This window comes from Oncorhynchus clarkii, chromosome 18 (assembly GCF_045791955.1).
Source record: "Oncorhynchus clarkii lewisi isolate Uvic-CL-2024 chromosome 18, UVic_Ocla_1.0, whole genome shotgun sequence".
NCBI classification, from domain to species: Eukaryota; Metazoa; Chordata; class Actinopteri; order Salmoniformes; family Salmonidae; genus Oncorhynchus; species Oncorhynchus clarkii.
In genome coordinates this window covers 39,919,083-39,944,988 of record NC_092164.1, presented here as the reverse complement: position 1 = coordinate 39,944,988, position 25,906 = coordinate 39,919,083, and the positions used below count along the sequence as shown (strand labels likewise).

The 25,906-nt window shown below is 41.4% G+C and overlaps 1 protein-coding gene across 4 annotated transcripts; it reads right to left on the bottom strand.

Moving 5' to 3' along the window:
- Nucleotides 1-573: 573 nt before the first annotated feature.
- LOC139373482 (transmembrane protein 65) lies at nt 574-24,636 on the bottom strand. Of its 4 annotated transcripts, XM_071114045.1 has the most exons (9): nt 24,324-24,426; nt 23,556-23,793; nt 15,149-15,223; nt 11,457-11,501; nt 9,481-9,548; nt 7,294-7,348; nt 4,815-4,857; nt 3,287-3,392; nt 574-3,057 (listed from the first exon to the last, which is right to left on the bottom strand). In XM_071114045.1, exons 2-9 carry the CDS (start codon nt 23,698-23,700, stop codon nt 2,938-2,940), a joined length of 657 nt encoding a protein of 218 aa, XP_070970146.1. In that variant the 5' UTR covers nt 23,701-23,793; nt 24,324-24,426; the 3' UTR covers nt 574-2,937. The 4 variants fall into 4 exon arrangements, with proteins under 4 accessions (XP_070970146.1, XP_070970144.1, XP_070970147.1 ...); XM_071114043.1 differs by having other exon boundaries at nt 23,556-24,636; XM_071114046.1 differs by lacking the exon at nt 15,149-15,223 and having other exon boundaries at nt 24,324-24,430.
- Between the last annotated feature and the right edge of the window lie 1,270 nt (nt 24,637-25,906).

The window sequence follows — 25,906 nt, the reverse complement described above, 5'->3', positions numbered from 1 at the left end:
GTCATATCGCTCAGGAAGGAGACGCGATCTGTCTCCTAGAGATAAACGTACATTGGTTTCCAAAAGATAAAGTTTTGTTATTGACCAAATACTTATTTTCCACCATAATTTGCAAATAAATTCATTAAAAATCCTACAATGTGATTTTCTGGATTTTTTTTTCTAATTTTGTCTGTCATAGTTGAAGTGTACCCATGATGAAATTACAGGCCTCTCTTATCTTTTTATTTGGGAGAACTTGCACAATTGGTGGCTGACTAAATACTTTTTTGCCCCACTGTGTGTGTGTGTGTGTGTGTGAGATATATATATATATATGCACATTGTGTGCAGGATTCATTCATCAGTATCACAATCCAATTCCATGTATTCAATACATAGGCTGGATACTCATTTCCATTGGTGCACAGAAACACAATGCCACAATAGAAACAAGGCAACAGTAAACATGTCATCCCCCACAAATGATGTAGCCCCACTCAGGCCAATTTAGCATGGGATTAACATATTTCAGTTGATTAGTATAGAGTACCACAGTATGAGTCATAATACCCATAAAGCCTAGAGGTCAAATGGTGAAATAGTTCAAATCGGTTTATTAAATCATTGCAAAATACAAGAGCGATCAAACAGTATTTTCTCTATTTTTGTTGGTATAAGTATGTAAACATGGCAGCATTCATACATTTTATGTGCCTGTTGTTTACATGGGAGTGGGGATGAGCATTAGATAAGTCCATGTTTGTTTAAATGAATAGTTCTTATTACCATGCCAGACTTTCTATCATGTCGTTAATGGTAACAAAGAGAAAAAAGAATCAGACGAGGTGTGCTTTGACATCATGGTGAGAGGACACCACTATCATGGTGGACCAATAGCCAAGAAGGGAGAGAAGAGTTGGAAAGCAATGACAGGGAGTGAGGTTCAGATACAGATGGCAAAACAGACAAACACAGAGAACCATACCACAGGAATCAAACTGGAGAACAGAACACCAAACAAGACTGAAGGAAACTTGATGTACATGTTTGGGATAGAGAAAAAGTGTTCAGGCGAAAGACAGAAGAGATGGAGACATCCCATGAAGATTGCAGGAGAAAATTGGCAAGAGCCAAATACATCCCAGAGATGCAAGATGGCTTACCTTCCACATTAACATGTTCCAACATATGTCTGGGATTTCCGAGACTATAGAGGAGACCAATGGAGTGGAGTTAGACAAACACCAAATAGAAGAGGACAGAGCGTGTGGATCAAGGGTCTCTGGAGCCGTAGAGCCTAAAACAGCTGAAGGGCACATGTGACCAGGAGTCTCCAGCAAGCCCAGAACAGTGGTGCAACAAGCAAGACCAGAGGACGCCAGGAGGATAAGCAGTAGGGAGAACGAGTCGGGGCAGATACAAAATGTCTCCGTCCACCAGAGGGCAGAGGAGGTGAGGAACAAGTGCATGGCTTCTATTAGCGCTGAAGAAAAGGATGGAGTGAGACCATGATCAAACTGCAGAAATACTAGCCACCCAGAACAGAACATTTCCATTGCTTTCAAACAAAACCCATCAAAGCATTTATGTTACACCTTGGTGCCCGTTTTCTTATCAGTATGGTTGTGCTGAAATATGCAGGTTTTTTTTACAGCCAAGTACTTGTGACAAAAAAAACTGCATTTGGCAGTAACAGTTTAAATAATAAGGGTCATTATGAACATTCACTACAGTTCATGAGAAAATACAGCAGCATGTTGAGGGGCATTCCAGTTTAAGTACTGCATTTACTGTAATACGAAAAGGCAAACGGAAAAACGAACACCAATATTCATAGACAGAAAACACAAAGAAGATCCTTTCACACAATAAATGACTAGTTTGATTAGGCCACCATAAGCAAATGGTTGTCTATCAGTGAACAAACAGTAACTATCCTACAAAAAGTCAATCATAATGGCAACGGAATAGTAGGTGCTGTAATTGCATTTCAACAAACAGTGAGTGCGCAGTTTGACTCTGTTGTTCAGCTTACTTCGTTTCCTTAATTTCTTTAAAATCAAGCATATTAACAATGACGTTCTTTCAAACATGAAGTTTAATACTTCACAAAATAAAATCTCCTACGTGCTAAAAGGTCATAAAAATACATTTGGTTAGAGTGATGTGAAGAAAATAAAGTGAGGCACTATGGTATGGACTGTGAAAACTGGCTTTGCTAAAAAGAAATGTGAAAGCTAAGAGACATAGATCAGCAGTTAGAATAGATAGGCAACTTAAGCCTGACATGCTAGGAACCCAAGGCATTACACCCACTCAATTTAGTGCACGTATAGTAGAGGTATGTTTGTAATTATGCGTCTGAAAAACAGGGTTGGTAGTGCTAATAATCATAGCATAATTGCTTTTTCCTTGTTGACAAACTAAATCAATAAAGTTCAATGCATAATATACTGTACAGAAATTCCTCAACAAAAAAGCCGTATCCTTGGAAAAAATATATATTGCACAAGCTAGTTCAACTCTTGCCGTTTCAAATCCCTAAAAATAAAATGCCATCGAGGTAGCAGTTCACACGTGTTCCTTTGTTTCACAATCTTAAAACATTGGTTTAAAGTCATTTTCAACTCCTAGGCAAATTCATCTACAAAATCCACTTGCCATCAAATGCAACTACTTTGTAAGCCTAATGGCTCATAGTACATTTTTGGAAGGTTATTTGGTAGCTCAGTTGGTAGAGCATGGCGCTTGCAACGCCAGCACAGTGGGTTCGATTACCGGGACCACCCGAAAGTAAAATGTGTGCACCCATGACTATGTCGCTTTGGATAAATTACATGTATTATATTATGAAATAGAGAAGAAAGGTTTTCCAGAGTTAGAGATTCATTTAAAATCATGCTGATGATGCAGCTTGCAATTGACCCTGAGACCAGAAAGCTGGTTCACATGCTGTTAAGAGTCTGTGGTGTTGGTGTGTGCTTCTTTTTTCTTGCTCTCATCCTCATCATCCCCTAAGAATAACAGGGGGAACATTCCGAGAATGCATCCGATTGTGACTCCAATGCCTTTTCCCTGCACACAACGGGAGAAAAATGCATGTCAAATGGAAGTTCAACAAGTTTGAGTTTTGTGCATGTTTCTCTTACTATTAAGGTTATCATAAATCTTTGAACATGGATCGCTAGTAACCCACCCATCTAAATATCTCAACCTTATAGGGCCAGTTTCCCCTAACCAGACTAAGATTTTTAGTACAGGAGTAGACCAGCCCATAAAAGGTAATCATTTCTAAATCACTCACCATGTGGGAGCTAACCCTGGTCTGCCACATGTCCGCCTGTTTGGGTGTGAGGTCAGGAACCTGCATCCCTAGCCTGGAGGCTAGGACTTCCACGTATCCGGCAAGACTGCCCACAGACAGACAATATAAGAAACACAGCTGTGGTAGTCACGTAAAATTTGAATTACCATTCCATTTCAATAAAAAAAAAAAAAAAATCACAATCATACAGTATGTGGACACCCCTTCAAATTAGTGGATTTGGCTATTCCAGCCACACCCGTTGCTGACAGGTGTATTAAAAAATAAAAAATAAAAATCGAGCACACAGCCATGCAATCTCCAGAGACAAAACATTGGCGGTAGAATGGCCCGTACTGAAGAGCTCAGTGATTTTCAACGTGGCACCGTCATAGGATGCCACCTTTCCAACAAGTCATTTCATAATATTTCTGCCCTGCTAGAGCTGCCCCAGTCAGTCAACTGTAAGTGCTGTTATTGTGAAGTGGGAAGTCTAGAAGCAACAATGGCTCAGCTGCAAAGTGGTAGGCCGCACAAGCTCACAGAATGGGTCCGCTGAGTGCTGAAGCGCGTAAAAATTGTCCTCGGTTGCAACATTCACTACCATGTTTCAAACTGCCTCTGGAAGCAACGTCAGCACAATAACTTTTCTTCTGGAGCTTCATGAAATGGGTTTCCTTGTCCGAGCAGCAGCACACAAGCCTAAGATCACCATGCGCAATGCCAAGCATTGGCTGGAGTGGGTTAAAGCTTGCTGCCATTGGACTCTGGAGCAGTGGGTACGCACACGTTCTCTGGAGTGATGAATCACGATTCACCATCTGGCAGTCTGACAAACTAATCTGGGTTTGGCGGATGCCAGGAGAACACTACCTGCTGGAATGCATAGAGCCAACTGTAAAGTTTGGTGGAGGAGGACTAATGGTCTGGGGCTGTTTTTCATGGTTCGGGCTAGGCCCCTTAGTTCCAGTGAAGGGAAATCTTAACGCTACAGCATACAATAACCTTTTATACGATTCTGTGCTTCCACTTTGTGGCAACAGTTTGGGGAAGGCCCTTTCCTGTTTCAGCATGACAATGCCCCTGTCCACAAAGCGAAGTCCATACAGAAATGGTTTGTCGAGATCGGTGTGGAAGAACTTGACTGGCCTTCCCCAAACAGATCCCTGACCTCAACGCCATCGAACACCTTTGGGATGAATTGGAACGCAGACTGCGAGCCAGACCTAATCACCCAACATCAGTGCCCGACCTCACTAATGCTCGTGGCTGAATGGAAGCAAGTCCCTGCAGCAATGTTCCAACATGTAGTGGAAAACCTTCCCAGAAGAGTGGAGGCTGTTGTAGCAGCAAAGTGGGGACCAACTTAAGCAGGCGTCCACATACTTTTGGTAATGTAGTGTATGTCAAAATCATACCAGTCTACCCAGTAACTTGTGATCCCCACCCCTGAAATACTTGCAAGGCTTTGAAAGTTACATAACTGACTAAATATTACACCGAATGGAGAAGTGGTTGGTGCTCTTACCCAAGTCCAGCCAGGTCTGACACTAGGTTCCCAAGAGCTGCAGCTGTAACAGAAGACGAATGAGATTTCACAGTCTCTAAACCAAACGATTCTTGAAATCAGATAATTTTTCAATACAACTGCTCCTGATGCTTGTTTAAACATGTAAACCATGCTTAACAGCTGTTGCGGCATGTTGATTCCTTTTTCAAACGTTCAAAAAGGTCAGCCACTGTCTCCACAGTTTATAAAATCGGATCAGTGTACTGAATTGTATCATCACTTCATTTCATAAGCAGTCAGTCACAATATGAACCAGGCCCAATGAATTGCATAGATCCAACTGCTATAAACCGTGAAAGCCTCATGAAAACGCTGCTTGTGCATCGCACTGGGATGAGAAGCGACTGTAAATTGCATTGTGGATGTATGGTGGCACTTGGTAAATCGTGGATGAGACAAGCCAATATCAAGCACAGTTCATTCAAGTAGATTGATGTATATTAAATGTGTGCCAGCATTAGACAGCACTGATTATGAGGATTGGAATTGGCTAGCATATGTTCTTGTTTTCAATTATCAAACTGTTATTCATTCGACAGTGGTGATATTACAAAAATGATCCCCAAGGCACTAGAATGGTCCAGGTATTCTGTTCCACATACTAGTGCTGCATCTAGTGATATGGGGGGGGATAAAAAAATATTTAAATATTATTTTTACGCTAGTTTGCTGTACATGCACCAAAATTCCAGTATAGCTTGTTCTCCATCTTTAAAAAAAGGTGCAATATGCAGAAATCGCTCCTCCATTTCCTAGTTACTAAAATTGTAGTACTTTACATAATTTCAGTTTAGTGTAGAGAATCATTGTACCATCTAAACCACTTGATTCTCTTCAATAACAACAAATATTGTATTTTCAGTTGGTGCGCAAAACCAAAAGTAGAAGTAGCACACATAGAACATATACCTCTTCTTAGACTTGATTTGGATGTAAATTATAGATCTATAACTCACATTTCTATGTAAATTTGGCCAATTCGCCCCAAAAATATGAATATTGCAGCTTTAAATAGGGAGCTCTTATTTCCATGACTCATCAAAACGTATTGTTTTCTCGTGGCTCTCTCGTCCTTCTGCATAAATTTTTTTTGGAACGAATCGCAATCACAGTGTCAAATCACAATTACAAAGTATTGTGAGAATATCGTATCGTATGGTCCTTGGCAATACTGACAAAGCAAAAACAGGATTTTATACATTTTTGCTAATTTAGAAAAAAATATCACATTTACATAAGTATTCAGACCCTTTACTCAGTACTTTGTTGAAGCACCTTTGGCAGTGATTACAGCCTCAAGTCTTCTTGGGTATATTGCTACAAGCTTGGCACACCTGTATTTGGGGAGTTTCTCCCATTCTTCTCTGCAGATCCTCTCAAGCTCTGTCAGGTTGGATGGGGAGCGTTACTGTGCAGCTATTTTCAGGTCTCTCCAGAGATGTTCGATCGGGTTCAAGTCCGGGCTGTGGCTGGGCAACTCAAGGACATTCAGAGACTTGTCCCGAAGCCACTCCTGCGTTGTCTTGGCTGTGTGCTTAGGGTCGTTGTCCTGTTAGAAGGTGAACCTTCGCCCCGTCGGAGATCATGAGCAGGTTTTCATCAAGGATCTCTCTGTACTTTGCCTTGATCCTGACTAGTCTCCCAGTCCCTGCCGCTGAAAAACATCCCCACAGCAGGATGCTGCCACCACCATGCTTCACTGTAGGGATGGTGCCAGGTTTCCTCCAGAAGTGACACTTAGCATTCAGGCTAAAGAGTTCAAACGTGGTTTCATCAGACCAGAGAATCTTGTTTCTCATGGTCAGAGAGTCTTTAGGTGCCTTTTGGGAAACTCCAAGCGGCCTGTCGGGCCTTTTACTGAGGAGTGGCTTCCGTCTGGCATTGTATGTCCACTCTAAACAAAAGTATATAGCCTAAACAAAACCATCCCACAATTATTGGGAGGGGCTTTGTCTAATGTGAATAGCTGCAGTAACCATCCATGGAACAAGCAGGGCTCAAATAGACAAAGTATGTTAGTTGAAGAGGTTCATAAAATCAGGGACAGATGCCTACATGCTTCCAAAAACATAGCCTACAAAATACCATCAAGGCCCCATAGTGAGGGTAAAATGACTGCTATCTACTGCCACAGTGTGATTCGAGAGGAGCAATACACATGGTGGTGACAAAAACAAACAAAAATTGACCAGTATCACTTTCAAGACTGGATGGTAACCTAATTTGGTTTAGCTCTGAAATAAGGACAATATGCTGTATCTTTTGATGTGATCTCCAGAACACCAGTTAATCTAACCCATTTGGTAGAGGCTGGCTAGACTTTTGTTACATTGAAAAATATTTGACCCCTGTAAGGTTGAGAAGTATTCTGACCAATGTTTATTGAAGGAGCTACTGCCAAATTTGAACATTTCAGATCACAATTGAACAGTCTTACCTGCCATGGTAGATAATCCAAAGGTGACACCTATAGACAACTCAATCTGGGTTCCCTAAAAGTCAAGAAAGCAGAAATATTACGTGGACATTTGTTTCTTGGTGGGCTAACAATCATGTTGACTTTCCCACCCAATGTTTTTTTGCAATGTTCCCTTTCATCCTCACAGTGGCAGTGGCCGAATACCCATACTAGTGTACTACATACAGTGCCTTGCAAAAGTATTCGGCCCCCTTGAACTTTGCGACCTTTTGCCACATTTCAGGCTTCAAACATAAAGATATAAAACTGTATTTTTTTGTGAAGAATCAACAAGTGGGACACAATCATGAAGTGGAACGACATTTATTGGATATTTCAAACTTTTTTAACAAATCAAAAACGGAAAAATTGGGCGTGCAAAATTATTCAGCCCCCTTAAGTTAATACTTTGTAGCGCCACCTTTTGCTGCGATTACAGCTGTAAGTCGCTTGGGGTATGTCTCTATCAGTTTTGCACATCGAGACACTGACATTTTTTCCCGTTCCTCCTTGCAAAACAGCTCGAGCTCAGTGAGGTTGGATGGAGAGCATTTGTGAACAGCAGTTTTCAGTTCTTTCCACAGATTCTCGATTGGATTCAGGTCTGGACTTTGACTTGGCCATTCTAACACCTGGATATGTTTATTTTTGAACCATTCCATTGTAGATTTTGCTTTATGTTTTGGATCATTGTCTTGTTGGAAGACAAATCTCCGTCCCAGTCTCAGGTCTTTTGTAGACTCCATCAGGTTTTCTTCCAGAATGGTCCTGTATTTGGCTCCATCCATCTTCCCATCAATTTTAACCATCTTCCCTGTCCCTGCTGAAGAAAAGCAGGCCCAAACCATGATGCTGCCACCACCATGTTTGACAGTGGGGATGGTGTGTTCAGCTGTGTTGCTTTTACGCCAAACATAACGTTTTGCATTGTTGCCAAAAAGTTCAATTTTGGTTTCATCTGCCCAGAGCACCTTCTTCCACATGTTTGGTGTGTCTCCCAGGTGGCTTGTGGCAAACTTTAAACGACACTTTTTATGGATATCTTTAAGAAATGGCTTTCTTCTTGCCACTCTTCCATTAAGGCCAGATTTGTGCAATATACGACTGATTGTTGTCCTATGGACAGAGTCTCCCACCTCAGCTGTAGATCTCTGCAGTTCATCCAGAGTGATCATGGGCCTCTTGGCTGCATCTCTGATCAGTCTTCTCCTTGTATGAGCTGAAAGTTTAGAGGGACGGCCAGGTCTTGGTAGATTTGCAGTGGTCTGATACTCCTTCCATTTCAATATTATCAATTGCACAGTGATTCTTGGGATGTTTAAAGCTTGGGAAATCTTTTTGTATCCAAATCCGGCTTTAAACTTCTTCACAACAGTATCTCGGACCTGCCTGGTGTGTTCCTTGTTCTTCATGATGCTCTCTGCGCTTTTAACGGACCTCTGAGACTATCACAGTGCAGGTGCATTTATACGGAGACTTGATTACACACAGGTGGATTGTATTTATCATCATTAGTCATTTAGGTCAACATTGGATCATTCAGAAATCCTCACTGAACTTCTGGAGAGAGTTTGCTGCACTGAAAGTAAAGGGGCTGAATAATTTTGCACGCCCAATTTTTCAGTTTTTGATTTGTTAAAGAAGTTTGAAATATCCAATAAATGTCGTTCCACTTCATGATTGTGTCCCACTTGTTGTTGATTCTTCACAAAAAAATACAGTTTTATATCTTTATGTTTGAAGCCTGAAATGTGGCAAAAGGTCGCAAAGTTCAAGTGGGCCGAATACTTTCGCAAGGCACTGTACTTAAACTGCATACTCATTTTGGTGTTAGATCTAATAGAATTCACTCGTCTCTTCTGATTTACATGTCTGACAACAGCTGATAATCAGATAAATTGACTGGTTGTACCAAAATGAACAAATGGCGGGAGTCAACGCAATCGCACATTAGATGACACAGTCAGAGTATTATTTTCGAAATGTCACATACTATGTCACTTTCTTTTTTTGCATACTATGTAGTACGTGAAGGGTATGGGTATTCAGACACGGCCAGTATCTAAAGAACACAACATGAAATACAAAATATATTTTTAAATGCTAGTTCAAATTAAACAATGAATACAGGTACATTTAAATACCAGAAAAAGTCATACCACTTACTGCTGCAATCATGATGGCATTGTCCAGGAAGCCAAAACCAATAAAGGGGATCGCATTGTGTAGAAGCACTGCAAACAAGATAGAACCCCAATAAAAACAAACATTTTCTTATCATTTGCTGCTAAGATCAACTTGTCTTGGGAGTTAGGTCTCTGCATGTGAATATACATTTTTCCATTGAGTAATGGAATTGACTGGCAGCAGAACACACGTGTCACTAAGGGACTCACACATGCCTGCTTGCTTGTGCCTGTGTGTACTGTAAGTTTATGGGGCAGTGTCCTACTGACATTGAGGAAAATCCTAATGTATTTACTGACAGACACCATGCAGTCATTTTTCAATGGCTGACATGAACATTTCCCCTCATTATACACTTTCTAATGTAAACTCGGCAAAAAAGAAACGTCCCTTTTTCAGAACCCCGTCTTTCAAAGATAATTAGTAAAAATCCAAATAACTTCACAGATCTTCTTTGTAAAGGGTTTAAACACAGTTTCCCATGCTTGTTTAATTAACCATAAACAATTAATGAACATGCACCTGTGGAACGGTCGTTAAGAACCAAACAGCTTACAGACGGTAGGCAATTAAGGTCACAGGTATGAAAACTGAGGACACTAAAGAGGCCTTTCTACTGACTCTGAAAAACACCAAAAGAAAGATGCCCAGGGTCCCTGCTCATCTGCGTGAACGTGCCTTAGGCATGCTGCAAGGGGGCATGAGGACTGTAGATGTGGCCAGGGCAATAATTTGCAATATCCGTACTGTGAGATGCCTAAGACAGCGCTACAGGGAGACAGGATGGAAAACTGATCGTCCTCGCAGTGGCAGACCACGTGTAACAACACCTGCACAGGATCGGTACATCCGAACAGCACACCTGCGGGACAGGTACAGGATGGCAACAATAACTGCCCGAGTTACACCAGGAACGCACAATCCCTCTATCAGTGCTCAAACTGTCCACAATAGGCTGAGAGAGTCTGGACTGAGGGCTTGAAGGCCTGTTGGAAGGCAGGTCCTCACCGGCAACAATGTCACCTATGGGCACAAACCCACCATCGCTGGACCAGACAGGACTGGCAAAAAGTGCTCTTCACTGACGAGTCGCGGTTTTGCCTCACCAGGGGTGATGGTCTGATTCGGGTTTATCGTCGAAGGAATGAGCGTTACACCGAGGCCTGTACTCTGGAGCGGGATTAATTTGGAGGGTCCGTTATGGTCTGGGGCAGTGTGTCACAGCATCATCGGATTGAGCTTGTTGTTATTGCAGGCAATCTCAACGCTGTGCGTTACAGGGAAGACATCCTCCTCCATGTGGTACCCTCCTGCAGGCTCATCCTGAAGAGCCCGGACCTCAATCCCATTGAGCACGTCTGGGACCTGTTGGATCGGAGGGTGAGGGCTAGGGCCATTCCCCCCAGACATGTCCGGGAACTTGCAGGTGCCTTGGTGGAAGAGTGGGGTAACATCTCACAGCAAGAACTGGCAAATCTGGTGCAGTCCATGAGGAGATGCACTGCAGTACTTATTGCAGCTGGTGGCCACACCAGATACTGACTGTTACTTTTGATGTTGATCCCTCCCTTTGTTCAGGAACACATTATTCCATTTCTGTTAGTCACATGTCTGTGGAACTTGTTCAGTTTGTCTCAGTTGTTGAATCTTATGTTCATACAAATATTTACACATTAAGTTTGCTGAAAATAAACGCAGTAGACAGTGAGATGACGTTTCTTCTTTTGCTAAGTTTATTTTGTGGGTTCATTAAGAGAAATAGCACAGGTAGAGCTGCTGGGAAACAAAAGCTGATAAGGCCATAATTAATTAGTTTTGAGAAACCGTTTTCAAAGGGGTATAATGTGACTACGGAAGCATAGACCCTTTTGATCCCACTGAGCACTTTTGAGCTATAAATCTCTATGGTATAAAGAAAATTACATTCATAATTTGAGAGACCGCTTTTATCTTACCGTATTTGATCTGAGCTTGAGTAAGCGGTGAAGCCTCTTGAGTCTCTGAAAGACAAGATCAAAAACAAAGATTCATATCTGGAAAATGATGTGCACTGGGGTAGAAATTTCAGATTCTGATCAACCCTCATGCTTTCTCTCCCAAAAAGTTTGGCACAGAGGTGTAGACTGCAAACTCTTCAGCACAAATATAAACATGTTCACTGTATAATGCTGACTACTCAGCCGTGTCCAAGAGGCTCCGTATTCTATAGTCGTGTGAGAAACAGATTCCTGGTAGGATATTCATGGAGAACTAAAGGGGCATGTTCCAAGTGAATGTGTTAGTGTGTTTAAAAAGTCATAGGACTACTAGCCAGTCAACTGTTTTGTGGGAGTGAATTCAGACATACATGAAAGTCTCCCATTACAGTTATCAAATTACGTAGTCTCTCATTCATTGAGAAAGACTAACACAAACCCCAGTGCTAAACAGATTCACACCTCTAACATGAATGCCGTTTGGAAAGGTCAAGGACCCTACCTTGAGACAAGAGGGGCTGGGGTGCTATTTCTGGAAAAGTGAACCCAAGATTAAGGCGAGGTGACCGCCAGCTGACTTTAATGAGAATGGAAATACTATTGACCGTCATGGAATACTAATTAAATCAGAACAGCGGGTCAATATGCTCATGACTGCACAGCAGCTCATAGAAGAGAACAGGCTTTCAGTGTGGAGTGTAGAACCTCCCACTGAGGGAGAGCGTCGCTATAAAACCCATAAACTGCTTGCTAGTGTCCGAGTAAACGAGTTGAGCAGGGGGCATGGTCAAAGTCTGTAGGTAACCCTAAGGCAACAACGCCTTGCGGCACAAGGCCTTGCAACACAACGCCTTGCGGCACAAGGCCATGCAACACAACGCCTTGCGGCACAAGGCCATGCAACAACACCTTGCGGCTAAAGGCCATGCAACAACACCTTGCGGCTAAAGGCCATGCAACAACACCTTGCGGCACAACAAAAGCTTATTTAATTTCTGTTGACTCGAGGACACTTGGCTGATGGGAAAATATCAATAAACTTCTAGATGACAAAATTGATATCTGTGCAATCTGCAGCCACTAGACTTCCGGCAATGACTTCAGGCAATGTTCAATGAGATATAGCATAAGGCTACATATTTGTCATCGGTCACTCCAATGTCCAACCCCTCCCGCTATATTACCCTTCTAAACAATAACGGTCACAGCAGGCAGCAGCAGTGCTGATGAGTCATTTCCCTCAGAGCTTAGCTGAAGTGGTGCATGTGAAACTGCCTAATTACAGAAGTGTCTACTCCTGCTGTCTGTGGCAATAGTCACCACCATCTGCCCGCTGTCACAGTTCTGAGGAACTGGCACTCCAACACATTAGAAAGGCTTAACAGGGGAAGTGCAGGACTACCTGCTGCTAGGACGGAATTGGAGAGGAGATGTGTTCGTCTTTAGTCTGCTATTCTTTTGAGGGCCAATTAATTCTCCCCAATTAAAGTAGTGGATGTAAATATTTCCCAAATTAAATTGGAGCGGAACAGGGTTGTTTCCCAGTGAAGAAGTTAGGGCAGTGCACTCATTTTACAATCTCTATGGAATCTAACTACTATCTTGCTCAGACAACCTAAGGACCACAACAATATAAAAATAAAATTATGACTTTATAGCAACCACACAAGAACATCAAAATGCTCACCAAAGAGCTCTGAAAAGAAGAAACCCGTTTAATAAATCCCTCTCTAGAGTCTAAGCCATTACTAAGTCAGCGGCGGCGGGGGGGATGGTAATCATTTAGCTATTCTATTTTAAGACTCCTTAAGGTACTAAAAAAAATCTATGGATGAAACGTTGAATTTAGACCATAAACATTTATAAAAAAATTATAAAAAATAAATAAAAGTTTGTTGTGAAGTGTCTTGTATCTGAGCGATAAGAAAGATCACCTATTTAACCCCTTATTTTAGCCACTAAACTACTTCCATATTTCCTTCCATTTATGTTTTATTTTTTACTTAGGCTTCTCTAGGCTACCTGCAGCTGTAGTTGTTATCAGTAAGCTACAGTTGATCAGACTGAAGCACAGACTAATTGTGCACATTGACAAATCATAAGGCAATTTATAAAAACTATTTTGGTAGTGGGCTTGGGCTTCCATATAAAACCGCTTGTCGCAGTGCCTTTTCTATTATTCCTCATTTTTTCAGTTGCAATTTGCTTTTAGCACATGTAATGATTTGTATGATATTGATTAAAAACATGAAGCCTGGTTTGTTGTAAAGTAGGCCTACTGTACTTGAGGTTTAAAATCGTTAATTTTAGATAGGCTAACATTACTTGATGAAGACATGCAGCTAGCAACTCTACAATTTAGCTTCAAGACAAATGAAATTACTGTAGCCTACAGACAAGAAAATAAACCCTTTGTCTGCACATGCTTGTAAATTGTCATATGGGTTGGTTGCATTATTCAATAGTGTAAAATGTTTTCAAAGAAAAGTTTGTCATTGTTGAATAGTTTGTGTTTACTGACTACTGTGATATTTAAGGTCAATTTGAGCTGCGGACCAAGAGTGTCGCATCGCCAGCCACAACGAAAGGTAAGGATGTAATGTGAATTGAAAAGTAGAAATCATTCTTGCCACTCCGCTCCTCAGACTCTCCTTCATATCTCGTAGTGGGAATATGGCCTTAAGGTTTGGTTCACAGGATTAACATATTAAATAGCCCATTACTGAAATGCCACAGTGCCCCTTGACATTCAGGGCAATTTCTGTGTTGACCGCTGTTTAGGCCGATGTTGTAATCACAAGCCTCACAACTAGTGACAAACAAGAATGTGAAAAAAGAAAAGAGTTACCTGAATCACTAAACTGAATCTCCTGGGGATTTCATGTTGAACACAGTAACATGGAACAAGGCAGCAGCATTGGATTGTCATGCCAGATGATAATGTAGCAACAGTATGGACAAACTTGAGTAACGTCAGTGTTTCCCCTATATTCATTTAGCAGCAGCACACTGCTGCTGCTAAATCATTGCCGGAACAACAAAAATATTCCAATTTATATATCTTTGTCAGATTCTCATCAGATCGTCCGAGAAACCTCCAAGGTAACTAGTGTAGCCAACCCAGAGATAATGTAGATAGAAGACTCTTGCCCAAAAGCCTGTTTTAGCATGGGCAGCGCCATTAAGGACTTTCACCATTTTTAAGGAGTCACTGGGCCCAGTCTTATTGGTTAAGGAAGGATCACATAATTCCATCCTGGTCATCAGGAGGGATCAGCCAATGAATTAGACTCATGAGCAAACATTCTATAACTGCAGGTGGCAGTAAATCACCAACCTAGGCTTTATACCGATTCAAACACACTCCAACTCAAGAAAATGTACTCTCACAGACATGTGGCATCCTCTAACTATCTCCATGAACCAACCCTATTAATAGATGTACAGTATGTAATAATTGTTAGCTAAGTTACAGTAACGTTACGTTAGCAAAACATCATTTGGGGTTAATATAGAATTGGCTGGTGATGTCATTGAGAGCAGGAGATAAAATGAAAACAACAATTCCTGAAAACCCCAACCTGTGTTCTTAGGGGAAACACTGAAGGTACACAAAGCAGGCAAGGGAAATGTTGGCAGTCTGTCCGTGAGAAAAACACACATTGTTGTACCCTGTAACCCCACTTCTCCTTCAGGTGTCTCACTCTGGCCACGCAACTGGCTTGTGGAGCTGGACACCTCAGAGTCTGGAGGGGGGAAAAAGGGGGATACGGGGCACATCAAAAGAAGAGTTGGGCATGACTGTGTGTGTAAAAGTAGTTTCACTGGGACCTTTATGGAAAAAGGGCTTCATCTACTGAGAGCTGAAGTACATTGTCACACTACAGTTTAACTCACCTGACTGGGTAGGTCTTCCTCAATTCCTCAATCATTAAATAATAAGCTATGAGGTACGTTATGTACTGGATGTCAAAAGTTAACTCACCTGACTGGGTGGCTTTTATCATTTCAGTTCAAACAGCAAGAGAAAATGATCCTCATAATGCATTGACATTGGATGTACAATTAAAGAAGATAAACGCCTAGGTCTACCTTCGTGAACCCTCTACAATTTTACTATAAAAATACAACTATAATGAGCACCAGTGCAAAACATTAGGCTCTTCTCATTAGCCACTGCACTCATTCATATATAGAATGAACACTTCTGGGAAAAGGAGAACCTGAATTGCATGATGGTTGTCCATTTAAAGCTCTGAATGCATGACCAAGGAGGCATCAGGGCTAATAGTGCTCAAGTGGTTTCCTGGGTATTTACCAGAGGCTGGCATAACAGGGACATGGTGGAGAGAGCCCATCTGTCAGAGGCCTGCTCCAAGAGAGACCAGCTGGCATGAGGGAGGGTCAGGAATGAGCTCTGGAAAAGGTCACTGTACTTCAAGCTTACATATTTCTCCCAGGGTTAAAGTCGAGGATTTTGATTTATTAGGATCCCCATTAGCGACAGCTAGTCGTACTGGGGTCCGACATTACAAAACATACATTAGAGACAAAATACTTTACAATTTACATACATTTAAAAACATAAACATGTAGTGTGTGTGCGCATTTATGAGATACACACAACAAGAAGGTCACTGTTTAAAAAAAAAAAAAAACAGGTTTGCTGTTCACTTGCGCTATTTAAGATGGGAGTTCCATGCACTCCTGGCTCTGTATAATACTGTACGTTTCCTTGAATTTGTTCTGGACCTGGGGACTGTGAAAAGACATGTCTGGTAGGGTAAGTGGTGGGGTAAGTGTGCGTGTGTCAGTGTTGTGTGTAAGTTGACTATGCAAACAATTGGGAATTTCCAACACAATAATGTTTCTTATAAAAACAAGTGATGCAGTCAGTCTTTCCTCAACTCTTAGCCAATGAAGAGCCGCTCTGTTCTGGGCCAGCTGCAGCTTAACTAGGACTTTCTTTGCAGCACTTGACAATATGACTTAACAATAATCAAGATTAGATAAAACTAAAGCCTGCAGGACGTGCTCTGTGCGGTGTGGTGTCAAAAAAGCAGAGCATCTTTATTATGGACAAACCTCTCCCTATCTTAACAACATTGAATCTATAGGTTTTGACCATGACAGTTTACAAGGGATGCACGATATGATTTTAAATAATACATATATAATAATAAATCAAATTTAAAAAACATCGGTGAACATATCGGAATTGGACGATATTAGCTAAAAATGACAATATCGGTATCGGCCCGATTTAACGCCGATGTTAAAAACCGATGTCAAAGCTGACGTGCATACCTATATAACGTAGGTACATGACGTAATGGCGTCAACTAAAATGTTGCGCTACACGTGCAACACAGAATTCCTAAATTAGCCCACAATGTCTGCTGTGTGGATCGAGCAGTCAACAAGTCGAGCAGTCATTTGAAAGAGTAAGAACGTTTCAGCGAGACAACTCAAAGGCGAAATCCATTAATGCAAAGATAATGGAATTCATTGCCCTTGACAATCAACCGTTCTTTGTCAAGGGTGATTTTGGCTTTCGGCAACTGGTCGAGCACCAGTACACACTACCAAGAGCGCTATTTTTCAGATGTTGCCCTACCGGAGTTACACAGTAATAGTGTCACTGCTATTAGCTTCATGACATACTATGGAACGCCGTTTGGGTGTCAAAAAAAAGATACGTCAAATAACACTATTTGACGAGTTAAATAAGCTTTTAATTTCACACGTCAAATAACCCAGTTCTATTATAGAATGTTGTGTGTTCTGAATTTGCACATGCAAGCCAAGCTCCACCACTACAATCAGTAGCACTGTCAAAGCTGTACAAAAACGTCTGCAAACAAGCAAACACGAACGATGTGATTACAATACCGCGTTGGTAATAAAGCATTATTTGTTTGACCGCAACTTCTGAGGTAACTAGCTAGCTTTAGCTTGGTACCTAGCTTGCCCCAATACAATCAGCCTGAAAACAATGACCAGTAGAAATTGCAGTAATTTTCATTATTCTTAGCAACGATTCAGGAATCCTTATGAGTAAGTATTAGCTAGGTTACCTAATGAAATTGAACTTCAGTTCATGAAAATAAATAGCTAGCCAGCTACTTAACCCTGTTGCCCAAAGCTAACATTATAAGCAGCCAGATAGCTTCATCTGGCTAGTGAGGCTCAACCGGACCGGGTTATGTGTTATGAAGCTAGCCACAATAAGGATTAGGCACAATAGTGGAATTTGCGGTTTGCCTTCGAAATAAAAGTACCTCTTTGAAAGTGATACAGAAGGTTACAATTGGTGGAATCATGCCATATTTAGACTAGATAATGTTAAACAAGGTTGGAATGTGAAGCAATGAAATGGGGTATCAGTCTACTCAGTGACACCCACAGAACACAACTGTGAAGAGTTTACGCAAATATTAGCGTTGTAGCTCTTATCGCGGGACTGTGACTGTGTGAAATCACCTCCCCAGTCAGCCTATTGTGTGAATTGACATTCATATTGCACTGTACAGCTTTCCCTAAGGATTGGGGATCAATGAAGTGGGGTATCAGTCAACTCAATACGCAAGATATTTTTTCCAAAAGTCCTCCTCAGAGTTATTAGACTCCAAAACATCCACGCAGTATTGTTTTTGCTTAGGAATAGTGTTCAACACACATAGGTTGACAATAAATGTGGCTCAATTCACAGTTGTTTATGAGTCCAGCAAAAAGGGCTATGGTGCTAATGTTCTCTGGGTGTCACTGAGTAGACTGATACCCCATGTCATTGATCCACAATCCATAGGTAAGGCTGTACAATGAAATAAGTATGCCCCGAAAGCAATTCTAAAGTATAATACATCTAGTGTGATTTCAACAGATTGTCAAATTAACAAATTGTTGATTTTATATAACATTCCAACCATGTTTAGCATCTATTCAATTATGGCATAATTATACTATTTGTATTAATTTGCATCACTGTCAATGACATACTTTTATTTTGAAGGCTAACCGCAAAGTCAACTATTGTGGCTAGCGTCACATAGATGGTTCCGACCACCATTAATCAAGTAAGAACTGTCTTATAAATTAGGGTTATTTTAGATGATGACACCTAGCTATATAGTTAGCTAGCTAACTATAGCTACTGAAACAGATTGACGTTTTGCTATGTTTTTGGGGATGAACATTGTTTGCATCCATGAGCTAGCTAGCTTTTTTTTTAATGACTAGCATTGGTCATGAATCGTTGTGACATATGAAATACGAGTGAGTGTATTCAATGTGTAATAACGTTAAAAAAATGAATGAACGCGTTCAATTATTATGTGACGTGCAGTCGTATTCAGGTCCTGACGTGTCGAAGTGTTATTTGACGTGTCGAATAGTGTTATTTGACGTGTCGAATAGTGTTATATGACGTGTCGAATAGTGTTATATGACGTGTCGAATAGTGTTATTTGACGTGTCGCACAGCAAGTGAAAGAAATAGGTTTTGATTATGTTTTACTGGTAATGGGGACATACGTAATAGAGGTCGACCGATTAATCGGAATGGCCGATTAATTAGGGCCGATTTCAAGTTTTCATAACAATCGGAAATCTGTATTTTTGGGCGCCAATTTGCCGATATTTTAAATTTTATTATTATTTTTTATACTCTTATTTAGCTAGGTAAGTCAGTTAAGGCAAGTCAGACTCTTATTTTCAATGATGGCCTAGGAACGGTGGGTTAACTGCCTTGTTCAGGGGCAGAACGACAGATTTTCAGCTCGGGGGATTCAATCTTGCATCCTTACAGTTAACTTGTCCAACACAATAACGACCTGCCTCTCTCTCGTTGCACTCCACACAGAGACTGCCTGTTACGCAAATGCAGTAAGCCAAGGTAAGTTTCTAGCTAGCATTAAACTTATCTTATAAAAAACAATCAATCATAATCACTGGTTAACTACACATGGTTGATGATATTACTAGATATTATCTAGCGTGTCCTGCGTTGCATATACTCTTACTGAGCATACAAGCATACAAGTATCTAAGTATCTGACTGAGTGGTGGTAGGCAGAAGCGGGCGCGTAAACATTCATTCAAACAGCACTTTTGTGCGTTTTGCCAGCAGCTCTTCGTTGTGCGTCAAGCATTGCGCAGTTTATGACTTCAAGCCTATCAACTCCCGAGATGAGGTTGGTGTAACCGAAGTGAACTGGCTAGCTAGTTACAATCGTTGTAATGTAATGGGCTTCAGCTATATTGCCCAGATCATCCAACATTGAGAATGCGCTGCTTTGGTAAAAATCTTAGCTTGTAGTTTATAACAGTTATTGAAATAGGTTATTCAGGCTATAGCAAAGGAATAGGCCACTTGGCATTGCCCTGCTGTAGGCTGCGTGGTGCCAGTCAAGTTGAAATTGTCTGTCACATCACGATAGCGGTAAATCATCTTCGATATCCGATACAATCATAATATCGCCCAGCCCTACTGACAAGGATGAATGGAACAAGAAGTCCCCACCAGGGAGTTACATGGTATGGCAGTCATACATGACCCATAGGCTACATTGTCAAGTCTGATTTCATCCCTGAAGTAGGCCTATTGCTAATGTGTATGATGCGGCATACTTTGGAATGAGAAGACATTCAGCTGCAGAGACACCATAGCATAGTATGGTACTCCAAATGCCGTCAGATACCACTGCAGCAACAAACACACAAAATGGCATAAGCATTTGGGAAGGTTGTGCAATGAACATGCACTGCATGGCTGCCATACCGGTGGAAGTAACCATCCCTTCCTCTTTGCTTCCGTATCATGTCCCCCCAATCTTTCGAATGGGCTTCACGATTGTATCAAAAACAAATGCAGTATGAAAATATGCAAAAACTTGTGATGTCATGGTGACATTGGCTAGCTAAGCTCATGTGCAGAAAAACAGTCCTGCGCCAAATTGCACATGTGCAAGCAGTCAAATCAATGCCAATCATACGATATAAAGTTGTTTTGGACGAAAATGAAAATGTGTCAGTTTCACAAGGTTTGATCAATAACATCTTCAACTAGGCTACTTAAAAAGGTCCAATAAGGTCGTTATTAATATCATTTGCAATTTCTCAAACAAGAATGTTGCTAGGACTGTCTAGGAGTGGTCTGAGTGGGGAGGGGAAAACCGAAAACTAGCTGTTGTTGGCAGAGGGGAACTCTTTCCTATTGGTCTATTAACAAATGTTTGGCCTGGTGATGTCACCAGGCAGTCCAAAACTACACCTCACCAAAACAGGCTGAAATTTCAAACTGCCATTTCAAACAGCTCTTACACTAAAATGGGAATTCTCATCACTTTCACTGTATTATTCAAAACTCAGCGTGGAAATATACACTGCTCAAAAAAATAAAGGGAACACTTAAACAACACAATGTAACTCCAAGTCAATCACACTTCTGTGAAATCAAACTGTCCACTTAGGAAGCAACACTGATTGACAATAAATTTCACATGCTGTGGTGCAAATGGAATAGACAACAGGTGGAAATTATAGGCAATTAGCAAGACACCCTCAATAAAGGAGTGGTTCTGCAGGGGATAACCACAGACCACTTCTCAGTTCCTATGCTTCCTGGCTGATGTTTTGGTCACTTTTGAATGCTGGCGGTGCTTTCACTCTAGTGGTAGCATGAAACGGAGTCTACAACCCACACAAGTGGCTCAGGTAGTGCAGCTCATCCAGGATGGCACATCAATGCGAGCTGTGGCTTTGCTGTGTTTGTCAGCGTAGTGTCCAGAGCATGGAGGCGCTACCAGGAGACAGGCCAGTACTTCAAGAGACGTGGAGGAGGCCGTAGGAGGGCAACAACCCAGCAGCAGGACCGCTACCTCCGCCTTTGTGCAAGGAGGAGCAGGAGGAGCACTGCCAGAGCCCTGCAAAAGGACCTCCAGCAGGCCACAAATGTGCATGTGTCTGCTCAAACGGTCAGAAACAGACTCCATGAGGGTGGTATGAGGGCCCGGCGTCCACAGGTGGGGGTTGTGCTTACAGCCCAACACCGTGCAGGACGTTTGGCATTTGCCAGAGAACACCAAGATTGGCAAATTCGCCACTGGCACCCTGTGCTCTTCACAGATGAAAGCAGGTTCACACTGAGCACATGACAGACGTGACAGTCTGGAGACGCCGTGGAGAACGTTCTGTTGCCTGCAACATCCTCCAGCATGACCGGTTTGGCGGTGGGTCAGTCATGGTGTGGGGTGGCATTTCTTTGGGGGGCCGCACAGCCCTCCATGTGCTCGCCAGAGGTAGCCTGACTGCCATTAGGTACCGAGATGAGATCCTCAGACCCCTTTTGAGACCATATGCTGGTGCGGTTGGCCCTGGGTTCCTCCTAATGCAAGACAATGCTAGACCTCATGTGGCTGGAGTGTGTCAGCAGTTCCTGCAAGAGGAAAGCATTGATGCTATGGACTGGCCTGCCCGTTACCCAGACCTGAATCCAATTGAGCACATCTGAGACATCATGTCTCGCTCCATCCACCAACACCACGTTGCACCACAGACTGTCCTTGAGTTGGCGGAGGCCATTCAATTAATCCAAAAGGTATGCAGGCCAGTCAAGTTCTTCCACACCGATCTACAAACAATTTCTGTGTGGACCTCACTTTGTGCTGAAACAGGAAAGGGCCTTCCCCAAACTGTTGCCACAAAGTTGCAAGCACAGAATCATCTAGAATGTCATTGTATGCTGTAGCGTTAAAACTTCCCTTCACTGGAACTAAGGGGCATAGCCCAAACCATGAAAAACAGCTACAGACAATTATTCCTCCTCCACCAAACTTTACAGTTAGCACTATACATTGGGGCCGGTAGTCTTCTCCTGGCATCTGCCAAACCCAGATTCAAACTGTCGGACTGCCAGCTAGCGAAGCATGACTCATCACTCCAGAGAACGTGTTTCCACTGCTCCAGAGTCCAATGGCAGCGAGCTTTACACCACTCCAGCCGAAGCTTGGTATTGCACATGGTGATCTTAGGCTTGTGTGTGGCTGGTGGGCCATGGAAACCCATTTCATTAAGTTTCAGCCAAACAGTTCTCATGCTGACGTTGCTTCCAGAGACAATTTGGAACTCGGTAGTAAGTGTTGCAAGCGAGGACAGACGATTTGTACACACTACGCACTTCAGCCCCGTTCTGGGAGCTTGTGTGGCCTACCACGTCACGGCTGAGCCGTTGTTGCTTCTAAACGTTTTCACTTCACATAAACAGCACTTACAGTTGACCGGGGCAGCTCTAACAGTGCAGAAATTTGACGAACTGACTTGTTGGTGCCACGTTGAAAGTAACTGAGCTCTTCAGTAAGGCCATTCTACTGCCAATTGAGATTGCATGGCTGTGTGCTCGATTTTATACACATGTAAGCAACGGGTGTGGCTGAAATAGCCAAATCCAATAATTCTAAGTGTTGTCAACATACGTGTGTGTGTGTGTGTGTGTATATATATATATATATATATATATATATTTTTTTTTTTTAATGTGTTTGTGGATGAAATTATTTCTGCCACAACTTTGCAAGTGGGACACCTTCAAAGTTTTTGCACTTGAAGACCATTGCACTACGTTTTTCCCTGTTGAAGGCCATTCAAAAAGGCTACAAATGTTAAACTACAAAGCTGAGGGACACTTTACACCGTATTAGGAACTTATTCATGATAAAAACAACAACAAAAAACACCCATAGTTGTGCTGGTCAAACACAAGTTAAGAAAAATGAAATTAATGAAATGGTAGCCTGTCAGTTGACTTGACAACAGCAATTACTTTATCCTAATAGTGACTATTGAAAATACAAAAATAAGGATGACAAATGTATGACTGAAATGTTGCCCAGAATATCCCAATAGATAAAAGTGGAGGACACTGTTCCCACCACGATAGCGACTAACTTGGGGTGGGAAGTTTCAACATTCCTGACATCACTATAAGAATAGGAAACACAAAGTCACCCTGCCTGCGGAGGGAGGGAATGTCAATCATTATAAAAATGGGAGAGGAACTTGCAAGATCTGTTTTTATCTTACCTTGAGCTATAGCTATGGATTCAAAGCTCTGCAGTTCTTTCAGCAAGCATGTTCTTTCTTTGGGGTGAAGGCTGTAGATGAATTCTTTCGCTCTTTTCGGAGAGTTTAGGGGTTCCCGCGGCTCGTTGCGTCCGAGCGTTCCCATCCAACAACTTTGCAAGTGGGACACCTTCAAAACCTTTCTGACCGTGACACTTTCCAGCACTGCTCTTGTTGGGATGGTGGGTCGTAGAGCTATCTGAAGACAAAGCTTGAACATTGTGGCAAAACAGGGCAAATATGTTCGTACAAATAACTTAAAATAAGATGGCTAGGTTCGTTACCCGTTGAACGCTCAACGGCACTGCCAACCAGATAATTCAGCGAGCTAACTAACTTTAACTAAGGTGTTCGCTGTAGTAACATTAGTAGCTAATATTGCAAGTGTTACGAGTAATGAGAGCTGTCAAAGTAGCTAACCCACACTAGTACGCTAGCAAGTAAAGCTAAGCTAGGTGACGTTAAGTATTATTGCCAAGTTGCAACGCTACCTTGTAGCTAATGCCCAACATGTAACGTTTAAGTCCTCTCTCTCCTCTTCTATTATTTGGTAAGACTGGTTTTATGTAACGTTTGCTAGCAACTACAGTCGACTCTTGTTACATTTCTGCAATAATACATTAACGTTACTAAATATGTCTGGCAAGACAGAGCAGTTCACGAAAGGAAAACACAGTAGCTAGCTAACGTTAATTGCACAAAACCGCGTGTGACCAGACTCTGACATGCCTGCTACTATTGTGGCGTTAGCGGGTCCTCTTTCTTTTTGGCTTGAGAAATAAGTCATTTGCAATGGCAAACGTCCGTGCAATTCATCAGAAAGTATTGATATGGACCAAAAAAAAATAGAGCTCAACGTCATAAACTATCGTCGACTGGAAGCGTTCCTCGATTACTTCCACATGCGACCAATGTAGTTTTTTTCTTCTCCCGAAAACATTATGGTTTCTCTCGTGTTTTTCCTCAATCTTAATTTAGTATATTGAGCTGACATATCATTTAGATGTATTCATCTAGATACATTATTTTTGCTCCTAGCTACCACGTGTCCTGAGATACTTGTTGTTCCAAATTTGATCATGAAATTCGGCCCGAGTAGTAGTAAACCACATTTACCAAAATGCAACACAAAACGTATCCAATTAACATGTAATTCATTACAAATATAAAATGTACATTATTCCAATGTACATACATTCGGCTAAAAGGGCAATCAGACAACTAGGGAATCATCCCGTGCTGTCTTTTTGTCAAACAAAGTTACTCAAACGGCTGTTATATTACCACAGTGTGGTTTTAAACAGCTAAAATGTATTGACCAATGACCACTTAAAAACTGCGCAAAAGGTCTGAAAATGAGCCCTTTTTATACAATAAACCTTTTCCCATATTGTTATCGAGTCAACTAAGAAGGAATATCGTAGTAACGCATACCAACATTTGAAGCAAAATTCGGTTTCCCTCAAAATAATAATTGTTGCTAGCTATGACATGACATAATAAAATCATTTGACTATATCATAAGAGAAAAGATCATTTGCCTTTATTAAACTCGCCAGATCGATCATCTTCCATCAATGGATGTTAATTTAACTCGTTTGACTGCTATAAAGGAAAAGGATCGGATCCTTTTTTTTTTTCCGCCTAAAATGACATACCCAAATGTAACTAACTGTCTGTAGCTCCGGACCTGAAGCAAGGATATGCATATTCTTGAAACCATTTGAAAGGAAACACTTTGAAGTTTGTGGAAATGTGAAATTAAGTAGGAGAATATAGCATATTATATCTGGTAAAAGATAAAACAAAGGAAAAACGTGTATTTTTTAATTTATTTTTAATCATATTTGAAATTGAAGAGAAAGGCCACAATGTATTATTCCAGTTTAGGCTCAATTTAGACTTTGGCCAATAGATGGCAGTAATGTATGTGCAACGTTTTAGACTGATCCAATGAACCATTCCATTCTGTTCAACATATTGTATCAAGTCTGCCCAAATGTGCCTAATTTGTTTATTAATACACTGCTAATACAGTCATTAGTCGTGGTATATTGGCCATATAACACAACCCCCTGGGGTGCCTTATTGCTATGTAATTTGAACAGTAAAAAGTAAATGTCTGTCATACCGGTGGTATATGGTCTGATATACCAAGGCTTTCAGCCAAGCAGCATTCAGGGTTTGAACCAGGTTTATAATTGTAATTAAATCCCTTTTGTGCATGTGCATAAATATTGATAAATCAGACAGGAGATTTATTCAAGGTTTTTTTTTTATGTTTTACTATTTTCTACATCGTAGAATAATAG

Bases quoted from the DNA above. Each gene is read 5' to 3' on its own strand.
- LOC139373482 (XM_071114043.1), bottom strand. From the start codon at position 23,814: ATGTTCAAGCTTTGTCTTCAGATAGCTCTACGACCCACCATCCCAACA. The intron at 11,502-15,148 runs GTACAACAATGT...CTTGTCTTTCAG, and splicing joins AGGAGAAGTGGGGTTACAGG to AGACTCAAGAGGCTTCACCG. The intron at 9,549-11,456 runs GTAAGATAAAAG...TCTTGTTTGCAG, and splicing joins TCAAGCTCAGATCAAATACG to TGCTTCTACACAATGCGATC.